Source organism: Canis aureus, chromosome 15 (genome assembly GCF_053574225.1).
Source record: "Canis aureus isolate CA01 chromosome 15, VMU_Caureus_v.1.0, whole genome shotgun sequence".
Lineage (NCBI taxonomy): Eukaryota > Metazoa > Chordata > Mammalia > Carnivora > Canidae > Canis > Canis aureus.
In genome coordinates, this window is record NC_135625.1 from 53735050 (window position 1) to 53753879 (window position 18830).

General features: G+C 51.1%; 1 protein-coding gene across 3 annotated transcripts in view; it reads right to left on the reverse strand.

The window, feature by feature from the left end:
• Positions 1-18158, reverse strand: part of NUDCD3 (NudC domain containing 3) — a 58320-nt gene extending 40162 nt beyond the window's left edge. The window contains exons 1-2 of one of the 3 annotated variants that reach the window (XM_077849928.1): positions 17887-18158; positions 12994-13292 (exon numbers count right to left, since the gene is read on the reverse strand). In XM_077849928.1, coding sequence (XP_077706054.1) covers positions 12994-13292; positions 17887-18078 — 491 coding nt within the window. In that variant the 5' untranslated portion in view covers positions 18079-18158. The remainder of the gene's footprint in view (positions 1-12993; positions 13293-17886) is intronic. The other 2 variants (XM_077849927.1, XM_077849926.1) reach the window with 2 other exon arrangements.
• Between the last annotated feature and the right edge of the window lie 672 nt (positions 18159-18830).

Consider the following 18830-nt stretch of genomic DNA (forward strand, 5'->3'; position numbering starts at 1 on the left):
TTCTCCTGGGAGGGCACGAGCATCTGAAATGACATCCTTCCTACTGTACTCAGGTTCCCCAGGGACTCCTGGAACACGCTCAAGTGATTTTAGGTCACAGCTAGTCCTACCACCCACTTACTGTGGAGCTTGGGCAGCAGTGAAACAGAAGGCTCTCAGGGAGTCTGCTTGCACAGGGACATACCGCAGGCAGTGCCCTGGGACATGCTGAGGGACCAGCCAAGCCTTGTTTCCCAGCCCTCCTGCACATCCCAGGAAGAGCGCACCCACTTCCCCGTGGAGAAGATGCTGCCCAAGCGCACGGGGGCTCGGGGCCTCTACTGCAGACACCTGAAAGGCACTGGCTGCCTCCTTCCCCACTGCCCCTTGCGACCCCCAGGCTGTGACTGCTGTAAGCCACGGCATACCCCATGGCAGAGGGAAGCTCCTTCCAAACCCACAACACCATGGTGCTGCCATAGCAAGCAGCACTGCTTGGATCATCGACCAGCGTAGTGGTCCCCCCTCTGTCCCCACGGCCTCCGTGAGAGGTGCGAGGCTGAAGACCGCTGTCTGCCCCAAGCCCGAGATGAATGACCCCCGTGCCCACACCACAGGCACTGCTGAGTGGGAGCAGAGGCCCAGCACTCAGCTCCAACGAGCACTCTCCCCGCTGCCTCACACCACCCCACACCAGGCCTGGAAGTCCAGAGCTTCCCCCCACCCTATTCCCATGCAGGAAAACAATGCCCCCCCTCCCCCCAGGCCAGCAGCCAAGTGACTCGAGCTGCCACGAGAACTCAGGGTCCTTTAGGCCAATCCATACCCTACAGTCCATAAGGGGGGGAAGAAGGCTGCAATCAGGAAGTGAAAAGCCAAGCGGGAAGATTTCAGAGAGTGACGAAAAACAGCAGAAAACAAGCATTAACAGGCCTGTGGCCAGGATGCAGTGGCGGTGGCACAGAGTCCCAGACCCACGCCCTCGGGTCACAGGCCAAGGGCGCCCAAGTGCCCCAGGAGGGCCTGCACGTCATGTGGTGTGGGAACGTCAAGCCAGGCCCAGGAACAAGAGGACAGATCCACAGAAGGGGCACCACGAGCCACAGAACCAGGGAGGGAACAACCATGAGGACACATGAACACACAACCACACCAAGGACTGAGCAAGTGGGGAGAGAGGGAAGACTCTCTAACCCAACCTACGGAAGCAAGGATAGGAGCAGAATCACAACCTGGCAGCCACCTCGGCCACCACAGCAGCAGGCAAGAACCATCAGGTGTTTGCTGGGGTTTGTGGGCAGAAGTACACAGAGACACAAGGCTCACACCTCGTCTCAACACACATCCCCACAAGACACCTACAAGTGACAAAGTGGACATGAGAATGCAGCAGCGGAGCAGCATGATGGCAATAGCCACCACCTCACTGGTGACAGGGAAGCAAAAGGAAAACTACACCGTGGGACATCCTAAAGGGAGAGAAGTCCACACCCTTAACAGTGTTGAAGACCTGAGACACACGACAGAGGAGCCATGCCCTGAATGCAGCGATGACCACCAGTAGCCCTCGGGCTGAAATCAGGATCGCTCCTGGAAGGATGGGCAACGTGGGAACAGGGTCTTCAGATGAGCTCTTCGCAGCCTCCAGTTATAGAGAACACTGACATCTGGGAATGCAGAAATTCTTTGTATGATGTTTGCAACATTTTTCTTTGCAGACCTGAATTATGTATAAATGCCAAGTTTTTAAGAGAGCGCAAAACAGAAGTTGAGAGGGACAAGACAGCACATGGTGGCCTTGCTCATCGAATCCAGGCCTCCACACCTAGCTCCTCGAATCGCAGCCAACCAGACAGGCCCATGCACACAGTCACATGACCCCAGAGTCCTCAAAGCAAGCTTGGAGATGAGGCTATCCAGGCCCTGCTTGAGGCCCCAGCCTTCCATCACCCAGGCACCCAAACTCTGTCTGTCACACACCTGGGATGTCCCAGAGGATTCCACTTGCAGATGTGAGGCTTGCTGTCCAGATTACTCCCAGCCCCTCGGTCTGGCTCGCAAGCCCAAGATCTGCATGGACCAGGTCCCTGGAGCACAGTCTGCCGGGGAAGCTGAGCACCTGACCTCTTAGGGAAATGTCACAGCTGCTTCAGGACCCAGCTAGGGAGTCTGAAGAACACTGAGTTGCCCTAAAAGGCTACAGGGATAAGCAGACATACACAAGTTGAAAGGCAGTACTCTGAAAACTCAAGGGATACAGAATGTTAACTAGGTCACAGCCTTCACTTGACGTGCTGAAGTTCAAAGGTTTAGCTTTTTTTTTCTTTTTTTAATATTTTATTTATTCATGAGAGACAGAAAAGCAAAGACACAGGCAGAGTTGGAGAAGCAGGTTCCCTGCAGGGAGCCTGATGCGGGACTTGATCCCAGGACCCTGGAATCACGCCCTGAGCCAAAGGCAAACGCTCAACCACTGAACCACCCAGGTGCCCCAAGATTTATCATTTTTTTAACCCGACTTTAAACTTGAATCATTCATGCACTCCCCTGGTATTGAATGCCAGCTATGTGCCAGGCATGTTCCAGGTGCTGGGATGTAGGGTGAACAAGATAAACAGGGCCAACAGCATTGCCCTGATAAATCCAGGCAAAGACTCCACTATAAAGAAAACTACAAGCCGTTGATGAACATGGATGCAAAATTTCTCAAGAAAATACTAGCAAACTGAATCCAGAAATACATTAAAAGCATCATTCACCATGATCAAGTGGGATTTATTCCCAGGATGCAAGAGAGGTTCAATATTTGCAACGCCTTCAACATGATACATCACATAAATAAGAAAAAGGATAAAAACCACCATATGGTTATTTCAATGGATACAAAAAAAGCACTTGAGAAAGTACAACATGCATTCACAATGAACACCTTCAACAAAGTACATTTAGAGGGAACACCTCAACATAATAAGGCCATCTATGAAAAACTCACAATGGATATCATACTCAATGGGGAAAAACTGAGATCAGGAACAAGACAGAGAAGTCCACTCTCATCACCTTTATTCAACATAGTACTAAAGTCCTTGCCACAGAAATCAGACAAGAAAAAGAAATAAAAGGCATCAAATTGGTAAGGAAGAAGTAAAACTTTCATCATTTGCAAACGACATGACACTAGATATAGAAAACCCTGAAGACTCCACCAAAAAGCTACTAGAACTGACAAATTCAGTTTAGTTGCAGGATACATAATCAATATACAAAAATCTGTTACATTTCTATACGCTAATAATGAAGCAGTAGAAAGAAAAATTAAGAAAACAATCCCATTTGCAACTGCACCAAAAATAATAAAATACCTAGGAATAAGCTTAATCAAGGAAGTGAAAAGACCTGCACTCTCAAAACTATAAAAATTCATCAAAGAAACTGACGAGGGCAAAAAAAAAAAAAAAAAAAAAAAGAAACTGACGAGGGCACCAAAAAATGGAAGACGTTCCATGCTCATGGGTCAGAAGAACAAATATTGTTAAAATGTCTACATTATTCCACACAATCTACAGATTTAATGCAATCCCTATCAAAATACCAACATCATTTTTCACAGAACTAGAACAATCCCAAAATTTGTATGGAACCACAGAAGACCCCAAATAGCAAAAGCAATCTTGAAAAAAAAAAAAAAGTACAGTTGGGGGCATCGTGATTCCAAACTTCAAGTTATACTACAAACCTGTGGTCATCAAAACTGTATGGTACTGGCACAAAAATAGACACAAAGATCAATGGAACAGAAAAGAGACCCCAGAAATGGACCCACAACTATACGGTCAACTAATCTTCAACAAAGCAGGCAAGAATATCCAATGGAAAAGTCTCTTCAACAAATGATGCTGGGAAAACTGGACAGCCACATGCAGAAGAGTGAAACTGGACCATTTTCTAACACCATACCCAAAAATAAACTCAAACGGATGAAAGCCATAAATGTGAGACCTGAAACCATTAAAATCCTAGAAGACAAACACAGGCAGTAAATTCTGACACCGGCTGTAGAATGTTTTTCCAGATATGTCTCCAGAGGCAAGGGAAATAAAAGCAAACTAAACTATTGAGGATTCATCAAAAATAAAAGGCTTCTGCACAGTGAAGGAAATAATCAACAAAACTAAAAGGTAACCTATGGAAAGAAGATATTTACAAATGACATCTGATAAAGGCTTAGTGTCCAAAATCTATGAAGAACTTCTACAAGTCAATACTCAAAGACCAAATAATCCTATTTAAAAATGGACAGAAGACATGAACAGACATTTCTCCAAAGAGATCCAGATGGCCAATAGACACATAAAAAGGATGCTCAACATCACTAATCATCAGAGAAATATAAATCAAAACTACAATGGAATACCAGCTCACACCAATCAGAATGGTTAAAATCAAAAAGACAAGAAATGTAGAGAGAATATAGGGAAAAAGGAATCCCCGTGCACTGTTGGCAGGAATGCAAACCAGCACAGCTTCTGTGGAAGACAGTATAGGGGTTTCTCAAAAAGTTAAAAACAGAACTACCATATTATCCAGTAATTCCATTACTGGGTTATTTACCAAGAGAATATGAAAACACTCATTTGAAAAGATACATGCACCCCTGGGGCACCTGGGTGGCACACTGAGTTAAGTGTCTGCCTTCAGATCCTGGGCTCCTGGGATGGAGCCCAGCATCAGGCTCCCTGCTAAGCTAAGCAGGGAGCCTGCTTCTCCCTCTCCCTCTGCCCCTCCACCTGCACATACTCTCTCTCTCTAAAGTACATAAAATCTTTAAAATAAAAAGATACATGCATCCCTATGTTCACTGCTGCATTATTTACAATAGCCAAATTATGAATACAGCCCAAGTGTGCATCGACAGATAAATGGATAATCAAGATGTAGTATATACACACAATGGAGTATTAGCCATTAAAAAAGAATGAAATCTTATTATTAGCAACAACATGGTTATCTAGAGAGTATAATGCTAAGCAAAATTAAGTCAGAAAAAACAAATACTATGATTTCACTTATATGTGGAATTTAAGAAACAAACGAGCAAAAAGAAAAAGAGAGACAAATTAAGAAACAGACTCTTAACTATAAGAACACACTGATGGGGCACCTGCAGGGCTCAGTACAGAATTTATTATCAAATATAATTGTTACTAAAATACTGTAATACTTAATATCCTATATTTCTAGAAAATCCAAAAACATCAACAAAAAGACTACAGTTGACCCTTGGACAATGCAGAGATTAAGGGCACCACCTACACCCTCTGCAGCTGAGTATCCACACTTGACCTGTCTTCCTAAAAACTTAACTACTAAGAAAGAGCCTCCCGCTGACCAGAAGCCTCACAGTAACACAGTCAAGGAGCACATTTTTTAGGTTTATATTGTATACACCATATTCTTACAATGAAGTGTTACTACACTGAAATTCTAGAGAAATATTTAAAAAGCCAAGTAATTAAGACCCAGCCTGCTCTTACACAAAAAGACTCAATAATGTAAAGATGTCAATTACCTCTACTTCAAAACATGAAATTAATGTATTCCAATGAAGATTTCAAGAGAATTTTCACATGGAAAATTTTTCCAAGAAAGTTTTGGGGATGGGCAGGGGACTACGAGATGAAACACCAGTCCTACCAAGTGTTAAAACGCATAATAAATCACTGGTAAACAAAATAGCTTAGTACTGCCCAACTAACAGAACAGAGGGTTTAGTATCTGTGAATAAACAACAAAAAGAAAAAAGAAAAAAACACGGAAACCTCCACAAAGCCAATCAGAATCCAACATCCACAGAGAACGGCATTTGAAATAAAACCAACGTGGCAAAGGTTGAGAGCAGCCAAGAAATGCACTTGGGCCACTGGCTGGCACCGGAGGACGGGTCAGGGGGAGGCACCGCAGTCACACACCCCGGCAGAAAGATGAGAGATAAAATGGTATGATGCCCCTGGGGCCAATCTCGCAACCGTCATCAAAATCACACATGCCATGTCTCCTCTGACCCAGCAATTCCTGCCCAGGAATCTGTTCCACGGATACTCACATTTTCCAAGACACACAGACAGCGTACTCAGTGCAGCATCACTTGTGACGGCAGCAGACCAGGAACAACCTAATTACACTCCCCACGGGGACTCTAAATAATGATGGGACACCACAAGGTGGAATACTGGGAGGCAGTCCAGAGAAATCTTGGCTACAATAGCCCACCCGGGACAGTTCAATCAGCTTGCTGGGGGTGGGCCCAGGAATCAGCATTTCAGAGCCCCGGTGATTTCAAGGACCATGAGAGAGGACTGCAGGACAGCAGGGCTGTGGGGCAGACTCCCCCCTCCCAAGGCAAACCCAGGTCCCATTGTCATCTCCAACATCTCCATACAAAGTTACATTCTTCAACGTTCTAGAAAAACATTTAACTAGAAGCCTGGTGTTTCACTTCTAAAAAGAATCTGTCAGATACTTCTGCTAATAGTTGCTTTTTTCTTAACACAGCAAATACTTGTAAGTTCAGGCCTCGAAGTGCACAGACTCTTGCTTGAGCCCCTAACCCTGGCCCTCTCTTCTAACCATATGATTCTAAGCAAATCTCTTCACCTGTAACAAGCAACACACTGCACCCTGAAACACACGCGTCCAGGGGGACCAGCTCCCCCTGATGAACACGCTCACACTGCATGGCCCTCTACCCTACAGGTGAGGACACCAGGTCATCGTTCCCATAGTTTCTGTATTCCACACACTCACTAAAAGTCACGATTGTAAGATATGCAGGCCAAACTCTTCTAAAATCGAAGCCTGTCAGCTATAAATGAATTGCAAAATAAAAATGCAGCTTCTGGAAAGAAAAGAAGTACTCATAATGAACAACTAAAATCAGATTTTCTGACTCGGGATCTCAACACACCCCGTGGATGGCTCTTATGTCTGAGGTGCAGGGAGAAGAGGCAGTTTCAGAGCAAGTGGTCAGAGGTAGCAGCCACTGCCCCAGAGGACACTGGGTACGCGCCCGGAGGCCACTGCCCAGGTGCAGCCCCAAGGGGCAGGGGCAGATCCACCAGGAAGGCTGGCAGACATCCCCGCAGTCCTGGCTTCTATCCACTGCTGTGTGCAGGATGATAGCCAACACCCTTGTGTGAGCACAAGAGCCTCAAGGCACACAGCACTCCACCACAGTGGACATGAATTCAAAATCAGCAAAAAAGAGGCAGGAAATGCTCAGACACAGGTTCAGCAAAACAGAAGCCAGAGTGTAACACGATTGCATAAACTTGTCGGGGGTGGGAGGGGGTACACTCACACCCAACGTTTACATGCACAGAAAATAAACAAGAATATCTCCCAAAACATTAACAGGGAGTGGTGGGATGTTTTTATTTCTTTTAGACACGGATCTTTATTTTGCAAATAATCTACCTTGTGTGTAACTAGAAAGGCTTGTTTCTGTTTAAGAGAAATAATACTGTGACCAGTACCTACGTGAGCACTCACTGTGCACCAGGAATCCCGCCAGCAGCCATGATGCATGGACCTCAGCCAACCCTCACCATCAGCTGACAAGGTGGGTGGGTATCTGGGGTGGCATCCCAGTATGCCCAATGTGACTCTACCAAGGGGCTTCCTGCCATGGGCACCTGAAAAGGCCAGGACCAACAAGCGAAGAACCCACTGAGAGACAAAGCCAAGAACCCAGTTTTTAGGCAGCAGACACCAAGGCAGGGAGCAGACCTTCTGCTTTCCCAACAACCACCTAGGGCCACCTAGGGCCATCTAAGGCACAGGACCAAGGGAGAGGTGCTGAGAAACCAAGTCAGTGCACATCGGGGGCTCCCCTCACACAGGGCAGAGCGGCCCTCAGCCCCAGCACTGAAACACTAGGAATGACCAGTGTAAGGGGACAGCAAGATGAGGCACGGGCTCTGTGAGGGGTGGGCACAGACAGGAGCCCTAATGAATGGGGCAGAACCCGAACCAAGAAGACAAAGCCTCTGCCCAGAGTGTGAGACCAGGAAGCCTGAAACCTCTCCTCCAAACGAAGCCATCCCTGCCCAGGATGCACCCAAACCCCTCCAGCAGCTGCAAACAAAGACTATGCCACCAAAACCAGAGAAAGCACCACATGGCTGCCCAGCACCGTGTGCTCTCCTGGGCCTCTGGGAGGCAGGTCAGCATGCCTGTGGTTCCCTGACTGTCCTTCTCACTCCACTATGCCACCCACTTCCTGTGCAGAGAAGGACAGCCTGTGGGTACCCAACGCACACCCCACTGCTCAACATGGGCAACACTTGTACCTCATCCAGGCACAGCTCCCAGGGCAGAGGCACCACTTCCAGATCATAATTTACTCTCTGCTCTTTTTCTTTTCTCTTTCTTCTCCTTCAAAGAATGCTGTTTGTGACTTACAAAGGCAAAACCCCAAGCCCAAGCCACAACAGACTGTGGATTCTGACAGGCATGCCAGCACCAGCACCAGCACCAGCAGGTGCAACGATCACTGCATTACCTACAGCGACACCTGCCGGCCTAAAGGTGGGCTGCAGGAATGATGCCAGACACAGCGGGACTGGCCGGATGCCCCAGACCAGACCAGACCCTGGGCACCAAGCAAGACCCCAGACATGGAGCACAAGAGAGGAGCCCGATGGAGCTCTCTGAGAGGAGCCTGACAGGGCCTCGGATGCTGTCTGTTTCTGTCCCCCTCTCCTTCCACAGTATTAGTGATGCTGCGCAGCACTTCCAAAAGCTTCCCACTGCCCCAAGGGGTCCTCTGAACCTGAGCCCAAGGCCCCACACTGCATTGTCTAAACGCTGGGACTCCAGGCAGCTCCTCTGATGGGGTCTGTACAGTGGACGACCGCTGGTCAAATGTAGTGCTCAGTGTAGACATAGGCACATTCTCAAATCCTATCTTGTGGGCACAAAGAACTTTGTGTTCAAACTCGATCTCTTCTCCAAGTTATAAAACTGAGCACCTTAAGCAGTGGGGCGGGGCATTCCCAATCTTCACTGGGAAGGTCCTGACAATGACAGCAGGGCAGGGAGAGGATGCAATTCACAGCAGTGGGAAAGCAGATCCAATTCAAGTTTCCCTCAAATAGCCCCAAAAATGACCAAAAAAAAAAAAAAAAAATACTCCACCTGTGGCTTTCCTATAATCAGTACATAATTACACACACAAAAAAATGTACCCGGCAACAACTTTGGTGCAGAAAACAGACCTGTGGCTGGCAAGGCCTGGATGGGGTGACTCCAAAGGGGGAAGCAGGCCCCAGGCCAACAGAGCCACCTCTGTCTGGAGCACAGTGGCACCTGAGACCGCTCCTGGTGCAGTCCTGCCCTGCTAATGCACAAGCTGCACTGTGAGGCCCGCTTCTCGGTACAACACGTCACTGCATCGAACACGACAGACTCACACGCAGAAGACACAGATACCTACATGTGCGCTGCCTGTGACTCTTACTGGTCACCAAGCAGGGAGTCACCACTGCCACGACGGGGCAGGACCACCGGCAGATGGGAGGCGAATAGGAGTTGTAGAAACCAACCAGCTCAGGCCTAGATGGCTCTCTGGATGGGGGCCCCAGAACAGGCAGTGCGTCTGTGTGCTCCTGTAAAGAGCCACCACCTTAATCATTCAGTCAGCGGAACCCCAGAGAGCTACAGTTTATAGGACACACGATCTGGGGCACTGACTTGGAGAAACGAGGGGTCCCACTACAGGTAGAACAAGGGCAAGGATGGCTTCCACATGTACCACAGCACTACCCACCAGCTGCAGTGGGAGAGATGGGAGCCACAGCTTCCTGTTTTGTTCACAAGAAGCCAAGAAGATGCCTGGGCTTAGAAGGGTCGGTCCTGTGGCACCAGGTTTCCTGGAACATGCCCCCACCCTCACTCTGAACCAAACCAGCACAAAACTCACACAACTCGCTCTGACTCTAGCCCAACAACTTGTTGGTTCAAGAATAGAAAAATAGGATCCCTGGGTGGCTCAGCGTTTAGCGCCGCCTGCAGCCTGGGGTGTGATCCTGGAGTCCTGGGATTGAGTCCCACATCGGGCTCCCTGCATGGAGCCTGCTTCTCCCTCTGCCTGTGTCTCTGCCTCTCTCGGTCTCTCATGAATAAATAAATAAAACCTTAAAAAAAGAATAGAAAAATAGGCTCTCTAGAAGACAATCGGGCAGCCATTCTAACCCCAACCCGGGAACCAAAAAGAAAACCCCTCTTTTAATACAGTTTTTAGGAACTATTTTTAAAATGAAAAAAAAAAAAAGAGTAGCAAAACAAAATGTATGCTTACCATAACAGAAATAGGAAACAGAGAGCAGGGTGGGGGATGTGGGGAAGAAGACAATGAGATCCAAATCCACCCCTCTCCTGACAGCCACTACTCATCACTGATTTCCTGCTGGCCTTTGCTGCTGTGCGTCCACAAACTCAAACGTTTGCAAATTCATTTTCACTTTGAAAACCGCTGTTCTCACGAACAACATTACATGACGGGAGTATCTGCCTATGTCAGGGTTCACTCAGCAGACACAGACAGAGTTATGTCAAGAACGGGCTCATGTAGCTGTGGCAGCCAGCTGTGGTTCTGAGCTGGTTCAGAGCTGGCCGCTGTGAAACCCACAGTGCAGGCCACTGTCCCCACGTGAGTGTGACCCAAAAGGGGAGGGCAGACACTCCTGAAACTAGCCCACATGACCCCAAAGCCAACCGAGGGGTGGAAGATGTTCACATTTCAATCAGCAATAACAAAAAGACCTGAATGAACAGTGGGAACATTCTGGAGAGCCCAACAAGGCCATGTTTTAGAACAAGGAGAACTAGCCCTGGAATCAGGTGCTTCAGACACACCCCAACAATGCTTAAAAACAAGCTTCTGAAAGATCGTATTGATCTGCAAATAAGTAATTCCCTTCGAGAATTCAACATTCTTCAAAAGAAGAAAACAAAACCCAGAGATGCAGCTACATAACATCCACAATGACATACTTTCAATAAAAAATTACCAGGTAGGGGTGCCTCAGAGGCTCAGTCGGTTAAGCGTCCAATTCTTGATTTCAGCTCAGGTCATGATCTCAGAGATCCTGAGATCGAGCCCCAAATCAGGCTCCACGCTCAACACAGAGTCTGCTTGAGATTCTCTCTCTCCCTCTCCCCCACCACTCATACACATGCACTTCTGCGTGCACATGCTCTCTCTCAGATAAAATTCTTTAAAAATTTACCAGATATGTAAACAAGCAGGAAAACATGACCCAAAATCAAGCCAATGAAGACTTTAAACAACTATTACAAAAATATTAAACAATTCTGAGGGAAACAACGAAGGTAGAAATCAAAGCCATGGAAAAAAATTAATAGGAAATGCAGAACCGAAAAATACATCATAGGAAGTAAGAAACACATTGACAAATTTAAAACAGGATTAGGCACTAAAGAAAAAAAGAAAATAAACACAAAGACAGGGCAATAAAAACCTCTTCAAAGGAAACATGAAGAGAGTCTTAAAGGGGGATAAACACAACCCAGGCAGAACCAAGCCCAGAAATAAGCACACCACCTCACAGCAGGTCATAACCAAATCACCGAAACTAATGATAAACATCTTAAAAGCACCCAAGAGGATCCGTAAAAGAGAACGAAGAACACTCATTTGTCATCACAAGACAAGAGACTAATGGAATGAGTCTTTAAAAGGTTGAATAAAAAGCATCGGTCTGGAACTCTAAACACAGCAGACAATCTCAGAAATAAGGTTCAACTACAGACATTTTCAGACAACTGAAAGCTGAAAACTCCTCACCAGGAGTCTTACGCTATAGGAAACATTGGAGAAAGTTCCTTGGGCTGAAAGAAACTGCCGATCTCTGTCCTCTGCCCAAGACCCTGCCCAAAGCCAGGCCCCAGGTCCTATTTTGCCCCTTCTTGACAAGAGTTCCATATTCAAGACATGCTCCTCTGCATCAACAGGGCTGGCCCATCCAACAATGGGGCTGGCTCAGCTGTCTCTGAGCCCCACTCTGTGTCTCTGTGTCTCTTGGCCTTTATGACTCTGCAGTCTTGCCCCACCTTACCTTCACCAAATGTATTTTCCCCTAAATGCATTTTATGCCACTGCAGGCTGTTGGCTTTGCTTTACTAACTAGGAACTACATTCAGAGACTCTAAAACAGGTCAGAGAGCGTGCACGGAGGGAAGAACAGCAGAGGGTTAACACAGAGCTGGGTCAAAGGCGGAAGCAGGCCTATACAAGAAGGAAGACAACGGATTCTGCTACAACAGAGCAGGCCGGGACCATCACGCTGCCTCTCAGACAAGGCCACAGCTCACATACAAGGAGGGAGCAGCTCTTCGCACCCCAATGGGGCAGGGAAGGAGGGTACAACCAGGGGGCAGCACCAGGGGGCAGAAGCCCTGCAGGGCTAATGCCAGCTGCACACCAGCCCCATGACCTCTGGCCTGGGACAAGTGCTGGCACTCTCATCTCTGCTACAGAGGAGGAAACTGAGCCAGAGCTAACACTGCTTGTCAAGTAACCCATTTACTAAATGGCAGTCTCCAAGGGGACTCTGGGCCCACGGTCACCCTTCACACTGAAAGGACCGTGGGTACATGTCCCAGTAGTGCTCCCACAATGAAGGACAGAGCGGAGACCCTGAGGTGAAGCCCCCACACAGGCGGACAGGTATCAGGAATAGTCTGGGCACCCAGTGCTCTAATTCTGGCTCTGGCTCTGAATGGGCTGTATGCCAGGCAGCTTCTTACCTTGCCTTATAGGGAGAAAAAGAAGACAGAAGCCAACTGCCCTCCCATCCAGTGTCACCAAAGCACTGTAAGGCAATTCGAAAACAAACGCAGAAACAGAGTCGGTGTGGTACCGAGTGAGAACCACTGATGGACCCAACCAGCCAGCAGATGCCAAGAAAGGAACTGTAAAGTAGAAATTCTTACTTGGGAAGAGCCAAGGGTTCCTTGGGAAGTTCGGCAGCACCCGCATACGCTCCCAGTGGCTCTGCCTCCCCCGAGCTGGGGGCCACCTCAGGCACAGCACCCTGTGGGCCTGGCGCTCCCTGCAGCCCGCCTGAGTCCATGCTGGGGCCAACCTCCACCTCCTGGCCTGGGGCTGGGACTGGCTCCTGCTCAGCTGCTGCTGCCACAGCCTCCTCTGCCTCCTTCCTTGCCTTCTCCTCCAGCTCCTTCCTCCTCTTCTCATCGTCCTGACGGGCCATGTGCTCGAAGGCTGTGAATACCTAAAAATCAAACAGCAATGCACCAATGAGTTCACCTGCCCAGCTCTGGACTACACATGCCAGAGAAAAGGAGTAAAATCTGGCTCACAAAAGAATGACAAAACAGGAGATCACAAACATTCCCAGTGGAAAAACGCAAATGCACTTCAATCTCATCAGAAGCTATGAACCACCTTTAATAGGGGTTCCAAGATCAGCAAGTGAAACCTTGTCAACCATGACAGCTACATGCCCAGAGTGCAACCCTGAGCTTGAAAAGACACATCACTACGTGGTCTCTCTGTCCTTTTTTTCACAGCACCCAGTGAGACTTGTTAGCCACAGAAAGAACACATCATTCTGGTACCAAGAGCTGTAAGGGCAACAACAATTCAGACTCAAGAAAGGAAAATGGGCATTCGGTTGAATCCACAAAGTATAAGCAGCATAACCAGGCTGCTAGCTTCCCACACTGCACAGGTGGAGAGGAAGTGTGGCTCTGAGAACACTTGGCAATTGGGGTACCTGAGTGACTCAGTCAGTTGAGCACCTGCCTTTGGCTCAAGCTATGATCTCAGGGTCCTGGAATCAAATCCCATGTTGTCAGCCTTCCTGCTCAACAAAGAGTCTGCTTCTCCCTCTCCATCTGACCCTTCCCCCTACTTGTGCGCATTTGTGTGCTCGCCTGTCTCAAAAAAAAAGAAAACTCGACAATTCCACAAATAACCACAATATGCCTACAATGAGCAAGGAACACAAAAAATCCAAATGACAGCTCCCATCCTCTAAGAATTCAATACGGTGGTGTAAGGACCAGCCCTTACCCTTTCTTGGGACTCAGTGACACCCATACAAGCAAGAACTGGGACTTTCCACCCAAAAAGTGCACAGGAAACATGGCGCTTTGTATGCACCTTTCAAGGGCACAGACCCATGCACAGCAACAGTGCCATCAGGAGGGGCCATCAGGAGCAGCCAGAGTACGTCACAATGAACATCCAGAAGCACATGCCAGGTTCTGGATATCTAAGACGGCTCCTTGGAAGGGGCTCTGCAGTAGTCCTGGAAGAAAGGGTGCAATCCCAGGGGACTACATCAGGAAAAGCTACAACTCTAAGAGTTGTAGCTACGGTAGCTGGAGGCAGAAAGGCTGGGAGGGCCTCCTTTGGGGGGTGGGGGGGAACAGACACCTGTCCTATTGGATCTAGAACCCTGCTCCCTGGTATTTACCCAAAGGAGCTGAAAACACATCCATATAGAAACCTGCACATGGGTGTTACAGCAGCGTTATTCCTAAATGCCACAACTCGGAAGCAACCAAGGTGTCCATCAGCAGGGGAACAGATAACACACTGTGCTCCATCCAGACAAAGAAACGTTTATTACTCAGTGCTACAAAAAAAAAAAAAAAAAAAGAGCTATTAAGCCATGAAAAGACCTGAAGGAAACTGAAATCATGTTACTAAATCAAAGAAACCAATTGGAAAATCTATACAATCCTGTATGATTCCAATTCTAGGACATTCTGGAAAAGGCAAACCTATGGAGACAGCAGAAAAATCAGCAGTGCTGGGTGGGGTTGGGAGGAATAAGTGGAGCATGGTAGATTTTTCCAGCAGTTGAAACAAACTCTGTGTGATGGGTACCTGCCAGTATGTTTGTCCAAGCCCCATAGAGTGACCATCACTAAGAATGAACCCTAAAGCCACCTATGGTCTGGCTGTTATAGGTGGAATGCAGGTTCGTGGACTTTAGCAAATACCCCCCCTCGGTGGAGATGCTAACAGTAAGAAGGGCTGGGAAGACAGAGGTGCTGGGGAACTCTCTGTACCTACCCCTGTGTTGTGCCTTGAACCTAAAACTGCTCGAAAGACACATTCAGAAATGGGTAGGGAGCCCCACTGCCTGCAGCCAGAACACACACTTCTATCAAATGGCTACGTTCCGAGCACAGAGCAGGAAGACAAAACAGAAGATCGCTAACTACCGAAGTATCCAAAGGCTTTTATGTTCTCTCAAACCATCAAGAAGATGCCATGAGGGAGACAGCACCGGCGTTTCAAGGATGAGAAAAAACTGAGCCCAGAGAAGATAAGGAATTTGACCTCCGCCCTGCCAGTGAAAGAGGAAAGCACGAAATCATCCCAGCAGCGCTCAATGCCAGAGCAGCAACCAGGCACCAATCCCAGACCCCTTCTACTCCTCCCAGGAACCCAACAACACTGCTCACCCTGTGGCGATGGCACCAACTTCGCCCTTAGAGCCACTCGTCCTCTTGACGTCCCAGACCTTCATCATCCTCTAACTCCACAAAAAAGAACAGTCCTTCTCTGTCCCTCCTCCCTGGAACTTCCCCGGATGTGGGCAAGGCCTGAGCTCCTCGAGGTGCCCTGACTCTGCCCCCCGCCCCCCGCAAGCTCCTCTAACCTGCCACCTGCTTCGGGGCTCCCGTGGCTTGGCACTCTACAACCGCAGCACTGTGGGGCTGGCAGACAGGGCTGTGACCTCCCGTCAACCTTCTCTGCTGACACAGAGGACAGGACTCTCCCAGTAGGTTCAGTGAGCCCAGATGGAGCCAGCTTTCCTGACTCTTAGGCAACAGGCCTCACCAAGCAGGCTTCTCAAACTGGACCCAAGATGAGCACAGGGTCTCAAACGGAACAAATGAAATGTCCTTCTAAACTAAAGATCCTAAAACATCTTGGCCTGGAGTGATCTTTCCTACTGAAGAAGGGTCCTTAGAGCTCTGCATCTGGACTGCCCAAGCCCTCAGAACTAGCAGGAAAGTCTCACACCACACCAACACTCCAAACCCCACAACATCGGGAAACCTTCAAGGTCCATAGTGGAGCATCCCAACAGCCCCATCCACCCTCTTTGCCTGCATTCGCAAGAGACCCCACACACGTGCTGTGGGTGGGTGGCCACAGAAGAGTCTCTTCTACCAAGTGAGGTGCAGAGAAGAAAACTCCTGGGAGGCAAACGACCTAAGCCACAGTGCCACTGCGAGTCTCTCAGGGTGACTCGGCATCTTCGTGCCCCATGCACAACATGCCCCTGCCCAGTGCTGACCCTGCCTTTCCAAGCCTCCTGCCAAATGCCCCTGTGCACAGAACTACAGCTCCCAGGACTCACCCTCAACCGCCCAACAAAATACCTGGGGCGTGTCTGCTTTCTTAAAGGTCCCTGGGCAGTGCAGGCTGTTGGGAATCAACGTCAGAAAGGCTGGAAAGCAACCCCTGGATTTCTGTGCAACTTGCTGCCCTCGCCACTCCCCTCACCCCCCAGCACGCATGCAACCCCATGCTTCTCCATCTGTCCACTGGGATTGTCCCCCAAGGTGCTGCTCTTAAACCACCCTGGTTCCTCCTCTCCCGCCCCTTAACGCTTGGCCTGAAATTCTAACTTGTCTAAAACTACGCTCTTCTTCCTCAACTCAGCAAACAGTGCAGGTACCGCTCATCCTTATTCCAATCACCCGGGTCCTCTCCCATCCATCCCTCTCCTTGCTGCCACTCCCCTGGTTAAACTGGCCATCCAGTCTGGGAAGTAACAGGTGTTCTACACGCTGGTACCGCCCCGACGGTAAAACGAGAGCAGACACCAACCGTTCACGTCGGTGAGGACTAGCGCCTGGTAGGTGCTCCGTGATGGTTCTTTCTGCTCCTCCGGGTCTTTCCTACATGCTAATGCCACCCCGCCTGCCACGGGCTAAGTAGTAGAGCACAAAGATGCGAAATCACAAAGAGGGAGCTGTGAGTTCCAGCTCCGCGAGGGCTCTGGTGATTTCACCTGACCCTGCTGAGAAAGCAGCTCGCCGGCCACACTGGGCTGCACAAGCTCTACGTCACCGAGACCTCCCTAAGGGCCCGCGGGCAACCAACCCGCAGCTTCCCGGCCACCCAGACGGCACTGCTGGCCACTGAAACCCCGAGCTCACGCGCCTGCACACAAGCACTGAGGAACAGGACACCTGACCCGCCCGCAGCGCCCAGCCTGACTTCAGGGGACGCCATCTGCCACCGCACCGCAGACTGCGGGAGGGCCGCCAGCAGCTCCGTCTTCTCAGGTTCCTGCCAGCTCGGCCCCACCTGCCCTCAACCACGTTTCTGCGACTCCCAAACCGCCTCTAAGTCGCTGCCCGCAAACAGCCCTGTCCTCCCGCGGGCCTGCGCGGCTCCGTCCCCGCCTGGACCGCAGCGAGCACGGCGCAAGGGGAGACGAGATCCGAGCGAGGCCCGCCGCGGGGGCTCGGGGCCGGGGGGGGGGGGGGGGGCTCGGGGCGGGGGCCGCCTCGGGGCCGGGGGGGGGGGGCTCGGGGCGGGGAGTGGGAGGGCTCGGGGCCGGGGGCTCAGGCCTGCGTGCGGCGGCTGACGACGCACGCACAGGCCGGAAACACCTGCTCACCGCTGCGGCCCGGTCTCGCGCTCCCTCCCGGCGCCCCCCTCCTGCCCCCCGCCCACACCCCAGTGGCCGCGCGCCCGCCGCTCTCGCACGACGGGCCGGCGCGCGGGAGGCGGGGCCGGACAGGAGCCCGAGGGGTAAACTGAGGCCGGGAGCGGCGGGCTCCCCCGCCCCCCGAGCCAGGGCCGCCAGCCAGCCCGCCGCGCGCTACCTGCAGCACCAGGGCCTGCGCCGCCCCGGGCGGGAAGCCCATGCGGTCGGACGGGTGGCGCAGCAGGCGGTAGAAGTCGGTCTTGCGGTAGAGAAAACCGAAGAGAACGCGCAGGAAGTCCTGGACGTTGCCCACGTGCTGCAGGATGCCCAGCAGGGCCTGGTCGTACAGTTCGGCCGCCCCAGGCTCCATGGCGTCGCCGGCCGCAGGGACGCTGCTCACTGCGGGCGCGGCCCGGACGCCGGCCCACGGCCACTTCCGGCACGCTGCAGTAACGGCTCCGCCGCCGGCGCAACTTCCGGTCTGCGCCCGCCCGGCCCCCGACTATCGGGGCGGGCCGTGGGCACCGGGGCGACCCTGCCGCGAGCCTCGCCCCCGCCGCCCGACCGGCTTCCCCGGGCAGCCTCGCGGAGGACCACACGTGGGCCCCGACGTGGCTCCTAGGGCCAGAAAGCCCGCGCCTGCAGGACCGAGAGCGCCCAGCGGCCATGTTGGAGACGGGCGGAAGGGGTGTGGCTCGGGCCGCGTCACGTGGGCCCCGTTGTTGTCACGTGGTGGCGGAGCACCGCCCCTCGGGGGGAGAGGGCCCGCCAGGGGGGCGCGGAGGAAGCTGCGGGCTGGGTGGCCCGGGCGGGGGCGCGGGGGTGAGAGCTGCGCAACCAGCTCGAGGCTTGGGGACGCACACGTGTAGGCGGGTGTGGCTCGTCCACCTGCGCGCGCCGCGCTCACGTGACGCCCTCGGCCGCCCAGTGCAACTTGCCGGAAGCTGCAGACAACTACGCCGGCTCGGGGGCACTAGGGGCCCGGCCGGAGCTGCCCTCGGGCGGCAGAGTGAGTGACGTCAGCGGCAATGCCCTGGTTCTGAGAGCCCTGGAGGAGCTGGGTCCCTAGGACCTTGAAACCGCAGTGAGGTTGCTAGGTTGGGTACGCAGCTGGCTGCTCTC